The sequence below is a fragment of the Austrofundulus limnaeus genome, unplaced genomic scaffold, assembly GCF_001266775.1.
Source record: "Austrofundulus limnaeus strain Quisiro unplaced genomic scaffold, Austrofundulus_limnaeus-1.0 Scaffold422, whole genome shotgun sequence".
NCBI lineage: Eukaryota > Metazoa > Chordata > Actinopteri > Cyprinodontiformes > Rivulidae > Austrofundulus > Austrofundulus limnaeus.
Window position 1 is genome coordinate 207577 of NW_013952824.1, and position 19591 is coordinate 227167.

General features: G+C 39.7%; 1 protein-coding gene and 1 long non-coding RNA gene across 2 annotated transcripts in view; both read right to left on the reverse strand.

The window, feature by feature from the left end:
• The window catches only part of LOC106529090 (uncharacterized), a 31446-nt gene extending 16678 nt beyond the window's left edge, over positions 1-14768 (reverse strand). The window contains exons 1-2 of the long non-coding RNA XR_001311591.1: positions 14562-14768; positions 12985-13023 (exon numbers count right to left, since the gene is read on the reverse strand). This is a non-coding gene — a long non-coding RNA (uncharacterized LOC106529090). The remainder of the gene's footprint in view (positions 1-12984; positions 13024-14561) is intronic.
• Positions 14769-15286: 518 nt separating this feature from the next.
• Positions 15287-19348, reverse strand: mych (myelocytomatosis oncogene homolog). Its single transcript, XM_014024443.1, has 3 exons — positions 19036-19348; positions 17380-17909; positions 15287-16921 (listed from the first exon to the last, which is right to left on the reverse strand). The coding sequence occupies exons 2-3, from the start codon at positions 17891-17893 to the stop codon at positions 16347-16349; spliced, it is 1089 nt and encodes a 362-aa protein (XP_013879897.1). The 5' UTR covers positions 17894-17909; positions 19036-19348; the 3' UTR covers positions 15287-16346.
• Positions 19349-19591: the final 243 nt, after the last annotated feature.

The window sequence follows — 19591 nt, forward strand, 5'->3', positions numbered from 1 at the left end:
GCCCTAAACACGATTCGAGCGAGCAGAAAGATTCGAGCGAGCAACACGATTCGAGCGATCAACACGATTCGAGCGAGCAACACGATTCGAGCGAGCAACAAGATACGAGCGAGCAACACGATACGAGCGAGCAACACGATACGAGCGAGCAACACGATACGAGCGAGCAACACGATTCGAGCGAGCAACACCATTCGAGCGAGCAGCAAGAATCAGATGAGCACATCAACATTCAATAAGATGGAGCATTGAGTGGACTGACTGGGAAATCTCCAGTCAGTCTGCCTGGCGGCATTATTGCATTAATCGTCAAGTGCCAAAAAATTGAATTGATTTAAGTTTTTATGACAATTAATTGCACGATACCATTTTGCCCAATCCTAGCTAGCACATGAACATTCGAGCGAGCACATCAACAAGACTCCAACAAGATGCCTGAATCTTGCTGCGCTCGCTCGAAACTTGATGTGCTCCCTTAAATTGTSTTCATTTGAATCCTGTTGCTCACTTGATTTTTAATGCGCATGTGTTCGCATTGTAAGACTAAATTCTACAAATAAAAAAGATAATTTTACAGCCTAAAGTTGATTTGTTTCCTATAAACTGTGACACTTTATAAAAATAAAATCAGTGAGCTCTGTGATTCTGCACACAGGTGGCAGGTAAAAGGTTGTCAGGTTATGACTGGTTAGGCGTGGCTCGTTCAGATCGCAGCCAGGTTGTTTTTTTCTCATGGATGAAGTGGCTGCGCTCACAGTCAGTGTGAAAGAGACGTTTTCTCTCCAATAACCTCCTCAACCCCGTCTATCCGTTGGTGTGTACTCACTGACACACTTCCTCACAAAACGCACACAAGTTGTAAGCCCACTTTCAGTTCTGTATTCGAGTTCCCATCAGACCCTCAGCTTTTACAATAAAAGAGGTGGAGGTGGTACTCACGTGTGTGCACGTCTTCCTGTTTTCTCTGAACTTTCTTCCATTTTCTTCTTATAATAAAGTAAAAAAAACAAGACTTCACAGCAGAGGGTCCAAAGTTGTCAAACTAAAACCGTTCGACAAAGGTAACCCTTTCTTAACAGTCTCCTAATTACCATGCAATTACCTAGCATTTACATGGTAAGTAACATCATTTTACTATTCAATTACTTGTTACTAATTACAGTAACTTACCATGTAATTACTTGGTAAGTACATGTTAAAAATACTGTGTAATTAAACTAATTTTAGTGGGTAATTATATTACAATTACAGTTCAATAGTATCTCAATTACCCACTATTTGCCAAAAATTACCAACTTTATTTTTACAGTCACCTAATTACCATGTTATTATAAAGTGTATACTTAGAAAATTACTATGTAAATAATTTAGTGATCTTAATAGTACATCAATTACCCAGCATTTACCAATAAACTACCAACTAAATTGAGATAGTCCCCTACTGCGTCCGAGGTGCACAAAGGAGCGTTATCGCAGATCCTTCCTCCCAGMAACTGTCACTCTATAACCAGCACCACACCCAAAAATCACAAGTGTTTACACACCTGCTGCTGCCCGCACAATCATTTGTACTGCTATTATTCATTGTCATTACTTGTCTGAGCAATCATTTGCACTACTACTCATTCATATTATTAGTAATCTGAGCAATCATTTGCTCYGTTATTCCCCATTTTAACCTTTAAAATAATTCTGCTGTAATTGCACACYTGTGTTTCTTGTCTGCACTRTGATACTTTACAGTTAATAGTCTGCTGTGATTGTTTTGCACTGAAAATAGACAAATAAATTCCTAATGTCAAATTCTGGTAGGTAACYAYAGTCTATAAAACAAGGCATATATTTTATATGTTCTTGCASAGTCCTTTATATTACATTATATATTTTTACTGTTAGTAGTAATTTCATTTTTTGTGATTTGTCTATAGTTTGTAAACTAGTGTGTGGACCTCTGTACTGATGCTGCTGTGACACCTGAATTTCCCCTCAGTGGGACAATAATGGCAATAYCATGCCATTACCAGTAAACTACTATGTTACGCTAACTTTTATTGGGTAACTACAATCAAATTACTGTTCAGTAGTACCTCTTTTATATATTAACCAAAAGAATATATACATATAGACATATGTTATCATTTTATTAGATGGTAAATTATTGTAAWTACCAAGTAATTGCACAGTAATGTGATTACTTAGCATGTAAATGCTAGGTAATTTGGGAACTGTAAAAGTGTTACCACTTTGCACTTTTTTTTTTCATGTCATTATGTCTGATAGAAATGGAACCCCTCATCTCCGCCCCCACAAGCTTCCAACATTTGCTGGAACTTTCCAAAACCATCAACCCAGGATTCTTCAGCTCGTCCAGTTCCTGATCGTGTTTTTTTATTCTGAAGCCCCAGAAAAACCTCATCACAGGTGGAGCGGACACACAGTATAAACAACCTTGTTTATACCTGAAACAGGGTTCACTAATGAGAATCAGGTAAACCTTAGACAGTTTCATCATCATCATCATCATCATCATCATCATCTGAAGCACAGCTGGGCAGCACGGCGGACGATGAGGAAGTCGTAATAAAAAGGTTGCATGTTCCCATTTTGAAAACAGTTTTTCTAATTTTTTTAAATATCTCAGATGTTTTATTGTCCCCACTTCTGCAGCTGCAGGACTGTTTTCGTCGCAGAAAGGTTTTGCCCGTATATCTCCACAGTTTGAAGCGTTCCACAGTCAATGTGTTCAGAGTAAACACTGAAAAGCAAACAGCAGCACGAGGAGCAGAGCTCGACATGTTGCTTCAYGCTGCAAAGTTTACGTTTAACAGGCGCCGCGATATTCCTACAGACAAAAAAAATCTGTTGATAAAAAACAGCCTGGTTAGGCACTCCTGGAGCTTCTTCTCCAGAAGTTTTTATGAACATCGGTCCAACTTTAGAGCAGCTTGAAGGTGAAAAAACAGAAATACACCAGAGAAACAACATTTTCGGCTAAATACAGTGTGAACACTGAAGACTGAATCATTTAGCTGGAGAAGCTGAAACAGAGATTTAAATTTTTCAAAAAGCAGAATGCTAACTAAAAAGTAGCAAAAAGCCTGTTAAAAATAGCTAAAAGTTAGCCAAAACCTTAGTGCAACAAAAAGGTAGGTAAAGACTATGGGTAAAAAAAAAAGGCAGCTGAAAGCAAACAGTATCTGAAGCCTACTCTGAAGGTAAAAGTTAGCTTTTACTTTTACTTTTAGCTTGAATTTTTGATGAGCTTTTGGCTAACACTATCTGGAAGCTAAATGTGAATAAATTTAAAATAACTAGCTAAAACGAATAAAAGGTTACGGGTAACAAAAGAGATCTGAAMGCTAATAGTATCTAAAGACTTCAGAAGCWAAAAGTAGCAAAATGTTAGCTGAAAAAAATGCATTTAAAAGTATTAAATTAAAATGAACGCTAAATGTTAAAAAAGCCAAAAGTAAAATGTTAGCTAAAAGCTATTTATAACAAAAGGACAACAAAAACAATCTGAAAGTTAATGGCAAAAGCCTATTTAGAAGCTAAAAGAATTACTATAAAAACAAACTGAAAGCTAAAAATATATATAAATAAAAGCTAAATGCAACACAAATGTTAGCTAAAAGCAAAACAAAAATGCATTTGAAAGCTGAAAATAAAAAGCAATAAAATGTTAGCTAAACGCTTTAAAAAAAAAAAGGTAATTTGAAAGCAAAATGTAGAACAAAAACAAGCCAAAGGGAACAAAATGTTAGCTAAAGACTCAAAAACAAGCTGAAAACTGGATGTAGCAGGACAAAAGCAAAACATGAAAAGTTGCAAAAGGGTAGCTAAAAGCGAAAAGTTAAACGTAGCGTCACAAAACAAAAACAGTTTGCTGCAGATTTCAAACCAAATGATGTATTTGAAGGAACTGAAGAGATCTTTGTGTTTTTCTGTTGGGAAAATATTTATTAAACAAAAAAGATATAAATTGAAAACTATAAAAGTTACAAAAAACATCACAGCGGCCATAAATGAGCTGAATATTTTGATAAACAGTATAAAGTGTGCAGAAACGTTAATGTTGAATCAGCTTACAAACATAAAGCTAACCGTTTAAATGTATTTTTCTAATTAATATTTTCCCACAAGAACATCCACATTTTTCCACATCAGGATGGAAACATGAACTCCTCCTCAGGTGTGCTGAGGTGATTCAAACCTTTTGTGCTCAGCAGGGACTTTCCCCGACAACCCCAGCTCCACTTTTGTTTATCACGTCTGCATGGAAGGCACATAATAGAGGTTCCAACAACTGGGTGATCACATTAGCATGGAGGTTTTCACTCATCTCATCTGCTCTCATTTCAGTGTAAAAACTACCAGACTGTGCGTGTGTGTGTGTGTGTGTGTGTGTGTGTGTGTGTGTGTGTGTGTGTGTGNAATCTTTTCTTACAAGAACAATGAAAACACTGCAATGCTCGACCGATTACAAAACATCAAGTGACTTCAAAAACTCCAAAGTCTCACCGCAAAGGTTCCAGGTGATGTAATGAAGAACTTCTGCCCACATTCTGGGGTCAGGTTTCTATCAAACACATATTTACAGAGTCTTACTGCAGAAAAACAAGATGAATTCAGATAAAAATGCAGTTTGGGTGAGAATTTAAAGTAGTGACTCTCAGCTACTACCATGCCAATATATAGCTCAGTATTTKTAAGAATGACTGAACTTTTTAGCTACTTTTATACACACAAGCATCAGTTTGTRTACTTTTCATGACAAATTACCGTCAGGGTTTTGTGTCATTAGGAACAAGTCAGCCTGTTTCAGGTGTCAAATACAAGTAAACAATACAAAAACACTAGCTAAAAGTAGCAAAAATGGTGCAGAATATTGAAAAGAGTAAAGAGCTAAAAAGAACAGAAATGTGTATAAATGCAAAAAACACCAGCAAATATCTAAATAGCAAATAGCAAGCTAAAAGCTACAAGTAGTGAAAAGGTTGGAYAGAAGCTAAAAACAGCAAAAAGCTAAGTCGAGCTGACTAAAAGGTTTTTAAAAGCTAAAATAGCAAAAATGGTGGGTAAAAGCTAGTAACTAAAGCCTAAAAAGGTAGGAATATTGTAGCTAATGGCTAAAAGAAGAAAAACACTAGCTAAAACTAAAAGAAACAAAATGGTAGCTAAAATTAAAAAGAAGCAAAATCTAAAAGCTAAATTCTAGCTAACAGCTAAAAGTAGTGTTACTGTAGCTACAGTCTAAAAGTTGCAAAAGGGTACCTAAGTGCCACAAGTAGCAAAAAAGTTGGATAGAAGCTAAACATTGCTAAAGGCTAGCTAGATGGTTTAATGGTTTTTAAAAGCTAAAAAAGTAGCAAAATTGAACACTAAACGTAGTCAAATTGTAGCCAAAGCTCAAAAGAAGCAAAATGTTGGCTAAAAGCTACAAGAAGTAAAGTAAAAAAGTAAAAAGCTAAGTTAATGATTAAAAGTAGCAATACTGTAGCTAAAGGCTAAATGTAGCAATAAAGTACCTAAAAGCTAAAAGTAACAAACAGGTTGGATAAAAGCTAAAAATAGCAATAAGCTAAAATAATTTCTAAAAAGGATAAAGATGCCTATAAATAAAAAGGATCTGCAGAAAATGTCAGGCTCAGTTAGCTCTTGTGGTCACTCTTGGCTACTAAACACCAAAATTTAGCTCTGTATTGGTTAAAGGGAGGATATTTTGTTTACACAGGCATCTGTCCACTTTTCATGGCAAATTACAGTCAAAGTTTTGTTTCCCCTCTGTGGAGCCAACACACCGTGAAGAACAAACATTTTTTATGTAATTAGGAACAAGTCAAACTGAGTTTCAGGTGTTGAACTGATCTTAAATTCCATTCTGACGTTGAGAAAGCCCACATGACTAAACCGAATTTCTCACATATCTGAACCTGAATCTGCTCTTCACCTTGAAAGCTGCACTTTTTTTATCATCATCTCCTTCACACTCGTTCTTCTGAACCACAGAAGCAACCAGTCAGATGTCAGAGAGGGGAATTTTTTTATGACTCTCGAGACTCATTTGTTTTTCCACAGAGTGGGACCTCCCCCACACGAGTGCCCTCATTTGCATGAACTCAGTCACCTCGCCTGAAGAAATAGAAAAAGAATTAAGAAACGCTGCTGGTTAAAGTGCACGATCAGCAGAAACACCAGAGTGAGCTGGGTTTTGTTTCATGGTTGGGCTCGTGTCAGAAGATCGTATTTCTGTGTGAAGTGTAAAACTGAACGGTTCATTCTGCAGGTACACGAAAAGAGACGTCAAAGTTGTTTTACAACCGTTATGGTGTTAAAGATATCACACAGCGAGAAAAACTCAAGGAATACTCACACTTGTCCAAATGCTATGAGTTGAAAGAAGTCTTTGAAAGAAGTCTTACTTCTAATGGAAGAGTTATGGGTCCAAAAGGTTCAAAAAACGAGTCCAGCACAGCTGACCGAGCCAAAGAAGGAGTCATTAGTCTCTTTATAGCTGCTTTACACYGAGGGAACTCAGCCATATGAATGAAAGTTCCTGGTTTTATTGTACTGAACAGCAGCGTAAACTCACTGCTGCTCAGTTATAAAAGTCAAGATAAACAAATTAAACTCAAACACACAAGCCCTGTCCTGGCATCACTTTGTTGCCTTCCTGTCGCCCGGTCCAAACCTCTACACAACGTCCTCCTATAGGTCCAGGTTAAACTTACGGGCTCTGGTTTTTCATTTTGAATCCATTTTTTTGATTCAGCTTCCCTTCATCAGCTCTAATCTGAGTAATGAAGATATCAAACATTCTAGTTTGTAATGTGATGGAGGGATGTGTCAGGAGGGTAAACACCTCACAGGCAGGGTGAGTGATGTCTCACCACACCGTGGGTTTTTCCTCTTTGCACAGCTTTGTAAATCGTCTCCAAGGAGGGTAGCGAGACCCCGACCACTTCTCTGAGACAATATCACCACACGTCGCAGTCTTCCTGTCAGTTACTCCGCGGCCGACTCTGATAAGAAGTGGCATCCAATAACTGTTCTGTCGTGATCAAACTTAACGAGCGTGTTTGTGCAGTCATGGGACTGAACACACATCCCTGAGGAACCCCAGGAAAAGATAAACGCACTGGATCAGTGAACCGTTTAGGTTAAAAATACTTAATAGTGGTGCATTTTTTTAAAATCCCTGCAGTGTACTTTGTTTAGACAGTTTGTTTTTTTTACATTAACTGGCAAGTCTGTGTAAAACTGAATTTATGATTTGGTTTGTCGGGCGGTTCAAAACAAAAATTTGGACATTTGAACGCACTGAAAAAAGTCACCTATGACCGACAAAGAAAAGAAGCTTATAGGAGAACAGTTTAAATTTGTTTGGCAGAGATGTTGAGTGAGGAAAAATGATCACTTATAAACCGTTTGCTTCAGATTCTAGCCCAGAAATCACTAATAACACGTTTTACGAGAACRAAGAGATGGCCAGTTTATCAGGGAKTACAGATCACAATTGTGTGTTTTAAATGAAGCACCAGTGACAAATCTGATAGCAGCGTGATGAATAACGTACAGTTTGTGAAGACGGGTTTTAGAGGCAGACCTGTAAACCACATCACCATAGTCTAGGATTGGAAGGATTGTAATTTTAACCAGGAGCTGTTCGGCAGAGTGAGTGAAGGACAATTTGTTGCGGTAAAGAAACCCAATGCAGGACTTAAGAGATGGGAGTCAGTGAGAAGAGACAACTGCCTGCAGGAAACAGAAAGGAAACCACTCAGAAGAATCAATACTAAAATGATCCATCACTCCTACAGGCTAATCAATACTCCCCGTCCACTTCCATTAACTGTAAAACTGCAACACAGCCGAATTCAGCTCACAGATTCTTTGTTACTTGTTCGTAGTTTCTGGGTTTTATCTACGATTTAAATATAAGTTTACGCTGGCCTATTTTAAATTGTATTACTTATTGTGTGAAGAGTGAGTCAGCATGTTGAGTCGCTGCATGCTGAGTCAGCACTCACACACGCTGATTCAGCATTTTTACTGAGTCATCACATCAGTGTTTTCTTAATCTGCTTCAGCATCTTTTTTTTTACTTTTTATGCTATTTTTAGCCTTTAGATAAAATTTTAGCTTTTTTCTCAATTTTTAGCACTTAGCCTTTTGCTATTTTTAGCTTCTATCCAACCTTTGGCTAAAGCATTTTAAGTATTTGCTACTTTTAGCCTTTAGGTACAATTATGCTACTTTTATAATCCAACTAGAAATTTCTTATAGTTGGCTTTTACACATCCCATCGATTCTTCTAGCCAGCATTTGGATACGTTTAGCTAGGATTTAGCTAAGTTTAGTTTTCCTTTCTTTTCTCTTTGAGGTACATTCAACTTTTAGCTATCAGATTGCTATTTTTATCCTGCATCAAACCTTTTGATACTTTTAGCCAAAATGTTTGTTCTTTTTAGTTTTWAGCTAGCCTTTTGCTGTTTTATCTTCTATCCGACCTTTTTGCTACTTGCAGCTTTCAGCTGTTTGTAGATTTTGTGATTTTCCATTTTTAGCCTTTATTATTTTTAGGTTTTAGGTACTTTTTTAATTTCATATATTTATTTTTCCCCCTCTACTTTTAATTCAATTCATTTAATTCAATTCAGTTTATTTATATAGCGCCAAGTCACAACATACGTTGTCTCAGGACACTGTACATAAAAAGAATAATCTAAAGAAGAAACCAGCAGATTGTGTTGAATCACTTCATCACAGTCTCCCATCCTGAGCAAACGGTGGAGAGGAAAAACTCCCTGCTAATCAGGAAGAAACCTCCAGCAGAACCAGGCTCAGGACAGGAGACCATCTGCCTCGACTGGCTTTTACGTACTTTTTGCTACTTTTAGCTAGTGTTGCGTTTATTTTAGCTTCTGCTTTTGTTGTAATAAACTTTAATAACTCAGTTTCGGCTTCTTTAGCATAACTGTGCTCAGGTGTCCCACAGAACATTTCGCTCTCTGAGTGAGAAAAACGTCTCGTTTGTCTCCTTTGATTTTAGCGACGACGAGAGACTTTACTTTCCAACAGCGTGGGATTTTTTTAACGAGCCGAACCACACACAGAGCTAAAGAAAAGCAGAAACTTTCACACACACACCACACAGCTAAAGAGAGCAGTGTACACTCGAGGGAACAAAAACACATTCAGACTTTCCTGGCATCCCCGGCAGTTGTTCTGCACAGAGTCAGGATCGGCGCTCGTGACCGAGCTCTGATATAATGCAGCTTTATTATTTTTGCATGACTCTGGGAGGCAGCGACGGACACAGGAAGTGTATCATCAGAGCTGGTTATCAAGCCTGGAGCGTGAGGGGGGTGGGGGGTGGGGGGTAGCTGGCCTGGCAAAGGAGCAGAGGAATCTGGGTAATGGGTTACAGATGAGAGGAATGTGGAGCTGCTGTAAAACGTCTGAGAGGGAGTTGGAGGGAGAAAGCGCCGATTTACCGGCTGTTGAGTCATAATCCAGGATACACGAGGATTACACATCCCGGCGTGAACACATGATGACGAAGGTGATGAATGAAAACAGCTGCCATATATTTACTGTTTGAAAGGAACACTGGAGGGATTTTAATCACGAGGCTTTAAAATCATTAATTAATTAACGTCAGTTTTACAAATAGAGCTAAACGTTGGTTTAGTAGCAGCTGAGACAGACAGCCACTGTTTGGAGTTACTGGACTGTTGAGGCCCTGTCACATTATAACGTTTAAACAACATGCCAACTTGTGAAATGTTTGGAGACATCTACATGAAGATGAAATTTCAAAAAAATTGAAAAGTAGTTAAGTCTAGCTAACTGCTAAAAATAAAATTCTAGCTAAAGACAAAATGTAGCATATGGTTTAATAGATGTTAATGGTTTTTACAAGTTATAAAAAGCAAAATGCTGGCTAAAAGGAGGAATGTAAATACTAAATTCTAACTGCTAAATGTAGCTTAAAAAGCTAAAAATAAAAGGCTAGCTAAAAGTAGGCAATGATTTTTAAAAGCTAAAACATACAGCAAAATGTAAAGTAAAGGCTACAAGTAGCAAATTCTAACTTATTGCTAATATTGTAGCTAAAACGCTGGGTAATAGCAGCAAAGTAATAGGAAAAAAACTAAAAGCTAAACTGTAGCCAACAGCCAAAACTAGCAATATTTTAAGCTAAGGAATAAAAGTAGCAAAACATTATATAAACGAAAGAAAGTAATGGGTAAAAACTTAATTGTAGCTAAAGACAAAATGTAGCATATTTAAATGTTTATGGTTTTTACAAGTTATAAAAAGCAAAATTCTGGCTAAAAAGGAGGAATGTAAATACTAAATTCTAACTGCTAAATGTAGCTAAAAAAGCTAAAAATAACAAAAGGCTAGCTAGAAGTAGGTAATGGTTTTTAAAAGCTAAAAACGACAAAATGTAAAGTAAAAGCTACAAGTAGCAAATTATAGCTTATCGCTAATATTGTAGCTAAAGGCTAAAAGTAAAATGCTGGCTAAAAGCAGTAATGGGTAAAAACTAAAAGCTAAATTGTAGCCAACAGCCAAAACTAGCAATATTTTAAGCTATTGAATTAAAGTAGCAAAATACTGTGGAAAAGAAGGAAAGTAATGGGTAAAAACTAAAAGCTAAATTGTAGCTAAAAGCTAATGGTASCCACAGGGTACCTAAAAGTTACAAGTAGCAAAAGGTTGGGCTTGGGTMAGGCTAAAAAACTAAAGATCTGCGGAGAATGTCCACAGACTACATACTGGGAAATAAATCAGGGGGTAAAACGAAACAGCGTTGAACAGAGACACTAGTTGCTGAAGGACATGTTGACAATGTCAGAATGTGGTTCAGCTTTAGCTGCGTTTCAAACTGTGTGGGCGTCTCATTATTCTCATCTTTAAAAATTGGAGTGGACAAATCTTTGCTTCTGACGTTTTCATTTCTCATCTTTTCCTTTGTTCATCTTCCTTTCTCCTGCTGCCCTCTCCTTCTCTGATGTGGTCGATCAGAATGAATGAGTCAGACTAGCTGGGTCACTGAAGAACCAGTCAGCTACTGTACAACACACACACACACACACACACACACTCCACCCATTTTCCAAAAGTATCGGATACCTAACCCCACTGCTCTTGGAAAAACTCTAGGCATCTGTTATTCCAGAGACGTTGAGCTCATCTTTCTTCACAAAAGGATTAAATAAAGTTCATGAAAATAAAGCTAAAGGCATGTGTTAACATGTTAAACTCCATGACAAGGCATTTTATCAAAGACAAGTGGGCTCTCAGTGTTTGTTCCAAATATAAAACCTAAAAGTTTAAAATGAAAGAAACTGGACTAAAGCCAAACTGGGGGAGTGCAGAGTTTAATCTGCTCAATTTATGCAGATTAATCCCACTCCTCTACCTCCTGAGGGTCATTAGCTTCTTTGTTTGTCTGGCTTAAGAGATGCATGAAGGTGTGAATTTGGTTAAAATGACTGGATTGTGCCTAAAACTAGGTCTTCTGCAGCATGTTTATGCAATGATTCTGACGCGACCTTACTGTGCACCAGCTTGTCCAAAGATTGCCCCAAGACCTCGCCAAGACCCTGCAAAGACCTCACTAAAACTCTGCAAAGACCTTGCCAAGACCCTGCAAAGACCCTGCAAAGACCTCACCAAGACCCTGCAAAAACCTCACCAAAACCCTGCAAAGAGCTCACCAAAATCCTACAAAGACCTTGCAAAGACCTTGCCAAGACCCTGCCAAGACCTTGCAAAGACCCTGCAAAGACCTTGCCAAGACCCTGCAAAGACCTTGCCAAGACCCTGCAAAAACCTTGCCAAGACCCTGCAAAAACCTTGCCAAGACCCTGCAAAGACCTTGCCAAGCATCTCTTTATTTTAGGAGCATTTTGTCACCTAAATGGTCATAGTTAAGAGGCTTAAAAACAGTACAAATTGCTCCAGAAATTGTTGTTTACAAAGACTCAGCTGAAAATTAGAGATAAAGTAGCCAAAGCTATAAAGAAAAACACTTTAAGAAAAAGGAAAACTACGTATAAAGTAATAACCTTTTCTTTTTACATAGCATATTTGTCAAGTGTTGGTCTGTAAATAAAACATCTGCCTTTATCTAAACTGATAAACAGCAATAAGATTAAGAGATTAAAGTTTTAAACATGTAAACAGGAARGAAACAGCTGGTGTCAAACTCCACTTTCTAACTCATAAACTCGGCAGGATAACAGAGATTAAGGTTTAATCATTTATTAGGCTTCTCCAATAATCTGTCAGATGAAAAGGATTTTATGGGCTCTGAGTCAGATTACCTCTTATCTGACACACCTTTCCTTACTCACCCTGCCCCACAGAGCTGAAAATATTCTGTTTTATTACACAAAACACTTCCTAAAAATAACCCAATCTAATTTATAATCCTCAATAATCCCTTTATGGATATTTTCCTCTTCTAAATGTGTTTAAAAAAAGCTGATTTTTTTTCTTAATCTTCTCTGACCTGTTTAAGGTTTATAATAAACAATAAAGCAGTCATCTCAGACTCATTTAACCAGTTATCTAGTTAAAGATTATTAACTCAAACTATAGCTTTAATAAGCAGAAATAAAGTTTTAAACAAAAAGTGTCATGTAAAAATTTAGGACTTCAAACTTGGATAAATATAAAACTTGGATAAAAGAGTTTGTTTTACGATTCATGAAGTCATTTCCTGAATTGTTAACTCAATCCAGAAAGGGTTGAGATCAAGATAAGTTTCAGGATGACCGAGTTTTCCTGGAAAACTGGTCAAAGAGGCCAAAAAATGCAAATCAAAAATTCCCCCTTTTTACCTCAGAAGTCTTTCAAAACTCCTTCAAACTCTCATTAACATGAAGAGTTTGACCTTTTTATACAAAAACAAACCTGACATCCTAAAAATAAAACCCACACACAATATATAATAAATATTATTACCTGTGAAGCACAGGGGTGGAGCTATCATGCTGGGAGCTCCTGTTGAAAGATGCCAAAAGACCAAAACATGAGAAACAGCTCAGGAATTTTACAGAAAAAAAAAGGTGTTTTCAAGCTGAATAAACTAAAATCCTTCAACACAAAGACTCAGGAAAACCTGAAATAGTTCTCATAGTTGTCAGATTTCAGGAATGGAGAYGCTAAGGAACATTTTTCCCCACTCCTAAATCTAAGCATATAAAGACTATTTTATATTTGAAATTTTTAATAAAAGGGTGGCAGAATATTTGTAAACAAAGTGCACGAGCAGATGTGGGGTTCAATAGTAAAATAAAGTGTTAAAAACTGATTAAGCTCACTTTCTGAGTGAAAAATCCTAAAACTAGTAACATTTTACTGTTCCACAGCTCGCTGCATTTAGCTATTCCTTACAAAATGTTAATTTTAAAGTTTAAATGTCATGTCTGAATGTTAAGTCGTAAATCTAACTGTAAAATTATGTATAAATAGTGTGGCTAAAAAGTTAATTTTGGAATGGAACGTAGCTTTTTTTGCCGTTGGGAGTGCTGCGATTTGTTATGACGTCTTCATCCTGCAACAAAAGCAACCGCTAATTCTGCTAGCCTTGCTAATTCTCCCCTACAATACGTTAAACTTGCAGTTGCGACAGGTGTTGCACCATTTTTTTTGTGACCGTCATATATTGTGACCAGAGGGGGCGCTGTTGCATTTCTACAACAAAACTTGGCCGAACATGGCCACAAAGAAGAATATGATGCGCCAACAGCCAGAGGCTGAAGACATACGAAAAAAAAAACCAAAAACTGTTGACTGTTGTTATTATACATGGTCACAGAATATGACAGCTGTCATATATTGTGACTTCACTGTAGCTAAAGAAACAGTAAAAAAAATTATTCAAAAACTATTTATACTAATTGTTTACATCCTCTAGTGTCAGAAAAATAACTTTTGATCACTGACATGGTGACTGTTATTAAATTAGTACAGGGTCACATAATGATAGCTATTATCATGTGTAGTAATAATAATAGTAGTAGTAATATAGTCAACATGCCAGTGATCAGAAGTTATTTTTCTGACATTAGAGGATGTAAACAATGAGTAGAATCAGTTTATGAAAAAATATTTTTATTATTTACCAAGCTACAGTGAAGTCACAATATATGACAACAGCTGTCATATTTTGTGACCTCTGGGTTGTTGTTGTATCATATTCTTCTTTGTGGCCATGTTCGGTCAAGTTCTGCTGTAGAAACGCAACAGCGCCCCCTCTGGTCACAATGTATGACGGTCACATGGCGTAAACACCTGGTTTTGAGTTGCATTTCAATTTTTCGGACCACGGATGCCATCCAGAATGTTTTCATTTCAACATATTTTGATTATAAGTTCTAAAACTCCATCTTCAGCAGCCTTTAGCGGTTGTTTTTGTGGCAGCGCGATGACGTCAGAGCTAGCCGAGGCTAGCCGAAGCTAACGGCAAATACAGCGTTTAGGTGAAGCCACTGATATTTTAAAATTCCCGAGGCAGCAGAGGAGGAACACTCTCTCACCTGTCAGGTGCGTGTCCACCTGTTGAGCAACACACACCTGCTGCAGTGTAGCCCCGAGGAGAGCTTTATGGGGGGAGTGGTCTCCAGGTGAGTGAAGACGAGACGCGGCCTGTCGTTTTGGACACAGCCCGTCTGCGCTCTTGTCCAACTACTTCCGTGTCCTGTCCAACATCCTTCCGGTCCCTCCTCTGGACATGTCCAAACCGTGTCTGTAACTTCAGTCCTTCTACCTGTGCTGTCCAACATCTGCAGCTGTCTCCAAACCAACACAGCTGGTCTCAATCTTAATTAACTGAGCCTAGCTTCTGATTGGTTTCAGGATGTTTTTTTTTTGTTGTTGCAATTATCAGAAATTGATGTTTTCAAAGCTTTTTTGTTAAAAAAAAAGTTAAAAACTGCAACTAAAGCATCACATCAATGTGTTTATTAGTTTTCTTCATTAAACTATAAATAAAATCCTAACTGCACGTATAAGATTTAATTTTAAGCTTTCTTAAGAGATGCAAATCAATATTACAGCAAAACAATTGAAATAATTGTAACCTTTATGGAGTTTGTTTTGAGTTTTATTCATAAAAAAAACAGACATTTAAAAATTAAAGACTTTCAAAACTTCCTTTTGATTTTTTCAAATTTATTTCCAAATTTAAAAAGGTGCATTGTTTAAATTCAACATTTATAAACAAAACTGAATAACTAAAATAATTTATACAACATTTACAATATTTATATATATATAAAAAAGGAAAAAAACAAAACAAGACCTAACTGCAGTCAGGTGGAGGTAGGTTTGCCGAGTTTAACGTGAAGAAAATAAAAAATTAAATAAAAATAAAAAAGATCCCTGCAGTCTTATTAAAACCTCACTGCGTCTTCACCGGAGATCGAACTTATACAAAAAATTTTTAAAACTGAGACAAACCATTGTTTCTGTAGGAAAAATGACACTTTTAACCAAAAAATTAGAAGTCCTGAATAACTTTAAGGCAGAAAAATAAAAATAAAAAACCTCCAACTAACCAGAACCTGATTTAACGTCTTATAAAAYGAAACATTTAAAGACACACATGCATTCAATAATAAGTTGTCATCGTCAACAATGATAACAGTCATCACTGGTTTGAACCTTTTAAATATCCCAGCAGCTGTTTTCCTCCAAAGTCACCATTATGATGCTCTAAAAATTAAAGTTAATGGATACTCTGTGCTTCAATAGCTGAAATAAACACTTGAATATGAAACGTTGAGCTCTGAAACAAACCGTCTGCCTCCAATAAGAAACTAAACAATCGGCTACAACTCTGCTGGTTGAGTTTTTTGGTTTTGAACAAAAGAAAAACGTCCTTTTTACTCTGGACTTTGGTAGTTTTATGAGCTTAAATTGTTATTACTGATATTTCCACTTCAGATAGGAGGGAATCGCTGGTCGAGGTGGCTACAGACATCCTGAAAAAAAATTTTTTTTTCCAAGTTTAAACTCCCAGACACGAGAGGTCTGGTCGTTGGGCCATTCATACCCAAGACCCGGATTAACAGAGAACGAAGGGGGGGAATGAAAATAAACGCAGTTAAAAACAACCTAACACTCTACAACAGTCAGCAGTCGAGGCATGAAAATTTGTGGCGTTGAGTTTGTCRTGTTCTGACCCAGAAACCAGTGTTCGTTACAGTCCGGATCGCCTGGAACCCCAAGAGTCTTTGAAATGTTTCTGTGAGCTCTGCAGCGTGGTGTCCCGTATCAGTCTGTACAAAAACAAAACAAAAAACCACCCGGAAAACCGCGCATTAGCTGCGCAGCGCCTGCAGCCGGGTCTTCAGGGCCTCCTGCCTGGTCCTCAGCTTGTCCCTCTTGGCCTGCAGCCGGTGGCTCTCGTCCTCCAGCCCGTAGATGCAGTCCCTGGCCTTCTTCAGGATCACCACCTTGGACGCCTTGTCGTTGTGCGACAGCTCCGGCACGTTGTCGCGCAGCCGCAGGAAGCAGTTCTTCAGCTCGTTCCGCCGCTGGCGCTCCATCACGTTGTGAGTCCGCCGCCGCTCCACCTCGTCCTCCGTCTCCGTCGAGTTCCGGGACACGTAGTGGTAGCGGGACGAGGACGAGGAGGAGGAGCTGCTGCTGCGGGGGGAGTGGCTGTGGCGGGACGAGCCGTCGCTCCCCCTCGAGCGCTTGTTGGACGACGACTGTTTCGGCGGCGGCGAGGTGGGGTACGGGGCGGCGTAGTTGTGTTGCTGCTGGATCTCCAGGTGATGGAGCTGGCGCGCTCGCTCCACCTCCTCCTGTTTCCGTTTGCAGGTCGACTGGTCCGGCAGAGGAGAGAGGCTGGAGGGGCAGCGGACCACTGTCACCACATCGATTTCCTCCTCTGTTTAAAACAAAAAAAAGAAAACAGTTTTAATCCAACTGAACACATCTGCTGAGAACTCTTCCAGGAAATAGTCAGGACCATAAACAGAGGTGTGGACAGTGAACACAACACGTGGACTTTTCCCGCCACGTTCACACGAAGTTAAAAATAAAACGGTTTTCTTGTTCAAGAACTTTTGAAGCTTCTTCAGAGTTTAATCTGAGGAGTTTATTTTCTAAAATCATTCACTTCAATCAGCAGCCGCCTCCTCCTCCTCATCATCATAAATCTGTTTTAAAGCCTCCAGGTTACAGGTCTGACAGATAAACGGTACAAAGAACAAGTCTGGATCTGTGCTTCCACAGTAAATCATCAATGAAACGCTGGAGGAGCTGCTCCGTTCCAGGGCTGTAAAACAAACAGATCCAGGTCTGAACTCACGACCCGTTCTGAGGAAAAACCAGGTCTGAACTCACCGGAATCACTGGATGACATCTCCCCGCCGGTGGAGCCGTAGTCCGACGTGGACTCGCTGGTCTCCTGAGAGCCCATCAGGCTCTGAAAGTCCAGCGCGGAGCCGGCGATCTCCTCGAAGATGCTGGCGTCGATGTCGGCGAGCGGCGGGCTAGAGCCCAGCATCAGCTTCTCCTCCAGGACTTTGTCCCCAGTCAGGCAGCGCCACAGGAGGTCCTCGCCGGGCTCCTCCAGCGGGGAGCAGGGCAGGCAGGACTCCCGCTCCGAGGCCAGGAAGTCGCAGGTCCAGGCCAGCTGCTGCATGTCGCGGTCCTCCAGCAGGATGTCCGACACGTAGCTCAGCTGGTCCTCCTTGGACAGGGGCTTCCCGCCGCCCGGGTCCGCCTTCATCGGCGGGGACTGGGGGGGCGTCGGCAGCGACTGCAGGTCCTTCATCAGGCTCTGGCAGAACTCATCATCGAACAGCAGCGGCTCCGTGTAAAGCCAGTCCGGTGACTGAGAGAAACTTTGCAACATGTTTGAACCTCAGAATCTGGGAAGGAAAATCCACAAAAAAAAAAAAAAAATAAGTCGTAGGTAGAGGGTTAAAAATTAAAAATAAATAAATAAAATCCAGAAAAAAAACAGTGGAGTAGTGTGTCCCAACAGCAGCAGGTCTTGTAGTGAAAGATTAAACCCTTTCCTCCTAACTGAAACCCCCCACCAGCAGTGGGTCTCCTTTTATTCGTGTTTACATCACTGAAGCCCCGCCCCCTGGGGGAGGCCCACAACCCCCCCTCCTTTCCTATTCCCCACCTCCCCATGACATCACAGAACAGCTGGGGCAGAAACTTTACTCTAGTTTCCACAATTTACATTTTTCCTGCCCAAAAAAAAAAACCCAAACCTGAAAAAACTCAACCCCGAAAGTTTTTTATTTTTTGCATCTTTTTAGGAAAACTTTCAGCTTCTCATTCAAAAGGTAAATGTTATAACAAAAAAAAAACTGTAAAATAATCAAATATTTGCCTAATGTGAGGCATCGCATACTGCTGCAGGTCGACAGGGGCATTTAAATAAGGGGGTGGGGGTCCTTCGGGGGTCTCAGACCGAGTTGGAGAACAAAAGCAGCAGTGTGTGTTTTTAGCACAGACTGCCTTTATTTAAAAACCACCTCAAGTCCAGGAAACCGGAGCCAGAAAACGGCAGCAAGTGAAATAAAACAACTCCGCAGTTTAACGGCCGTGAACGCGCCCCGCCGCACGCGAATAACAGCGTCAAAGCTTGAATTCCGACGCTCTGCGGAGGCTTTGAACGCAGCAGACCACACGCCGTCCTGCCTTAATAAAAACCAGCTGTGAGGGGTTTTTATTTTAATTTTATTATTTCACACTAAACTAATCATGCAGAAAACACACAAGCTGGTGCGAAACCGGAAACCCGTCAAGCCCTTTAAAAGCACGTTATCCGTGGAGGGAGGGGGTCCTTTAAACTCGAGTGGGTCGAGCTCCACGTGAAAACCGGCACATTTTTTTGTTACACTTTAACGCAGAAATGCAACGAAATAAATGTGCAGAAACGCATTTAACGCACAGATACAACTCTTACTAAACGTTAGGTGCTTTTTAAGTCGGCTGACATCAAATAAAACAGTTTTAATGCACGTGCAGCGGTCTTACCTGACGGTTTTTAGAGGTAAAAAAATCAAAATTAAAATATCCAATAAAGTCCAAAGTTGAGGGGTTCAACTTAAATGTTTCTGCTTGCGCGTGACGTCCTGCGTGTGAAATTAAAGTTGGAGAAAGGCAGCATGGTGCGTGGAGGTCCAGGGACTTGTTTCTCCTCCGCCGGTACTATCAGACACAGTGGGTGTGGCTGCGGCTCGGCCTTATGTATCACCACGCCACGATCTCCTTCCGCCGCCGAGAAAAACCGCGCCAAAACGCAGAAGCGGCGAAACGTCCGTGGACGGGGATCGAACCCACCGCGTAAAAAAAACTCGTCGCTCCGTTCGGGGAAGGAGCCCAGGCGGGAAAACCGGGATTCACCGAGTCGCGGTGATAAAACGCCCCGAATGTGGGGACTACACGGCGGAGGGATACGCGAGGCGGTCGGGTTCCGGGAAAGAGCCGATGGCGGGTACGAAAGTTCGGACCGCACGTGGAATGTGAGAAAAAGCCGGGTGTCTCTTTGTGTGCGCGTGGCCTGGGKGGCGTCGGTTAGAGCCGCGAGGAG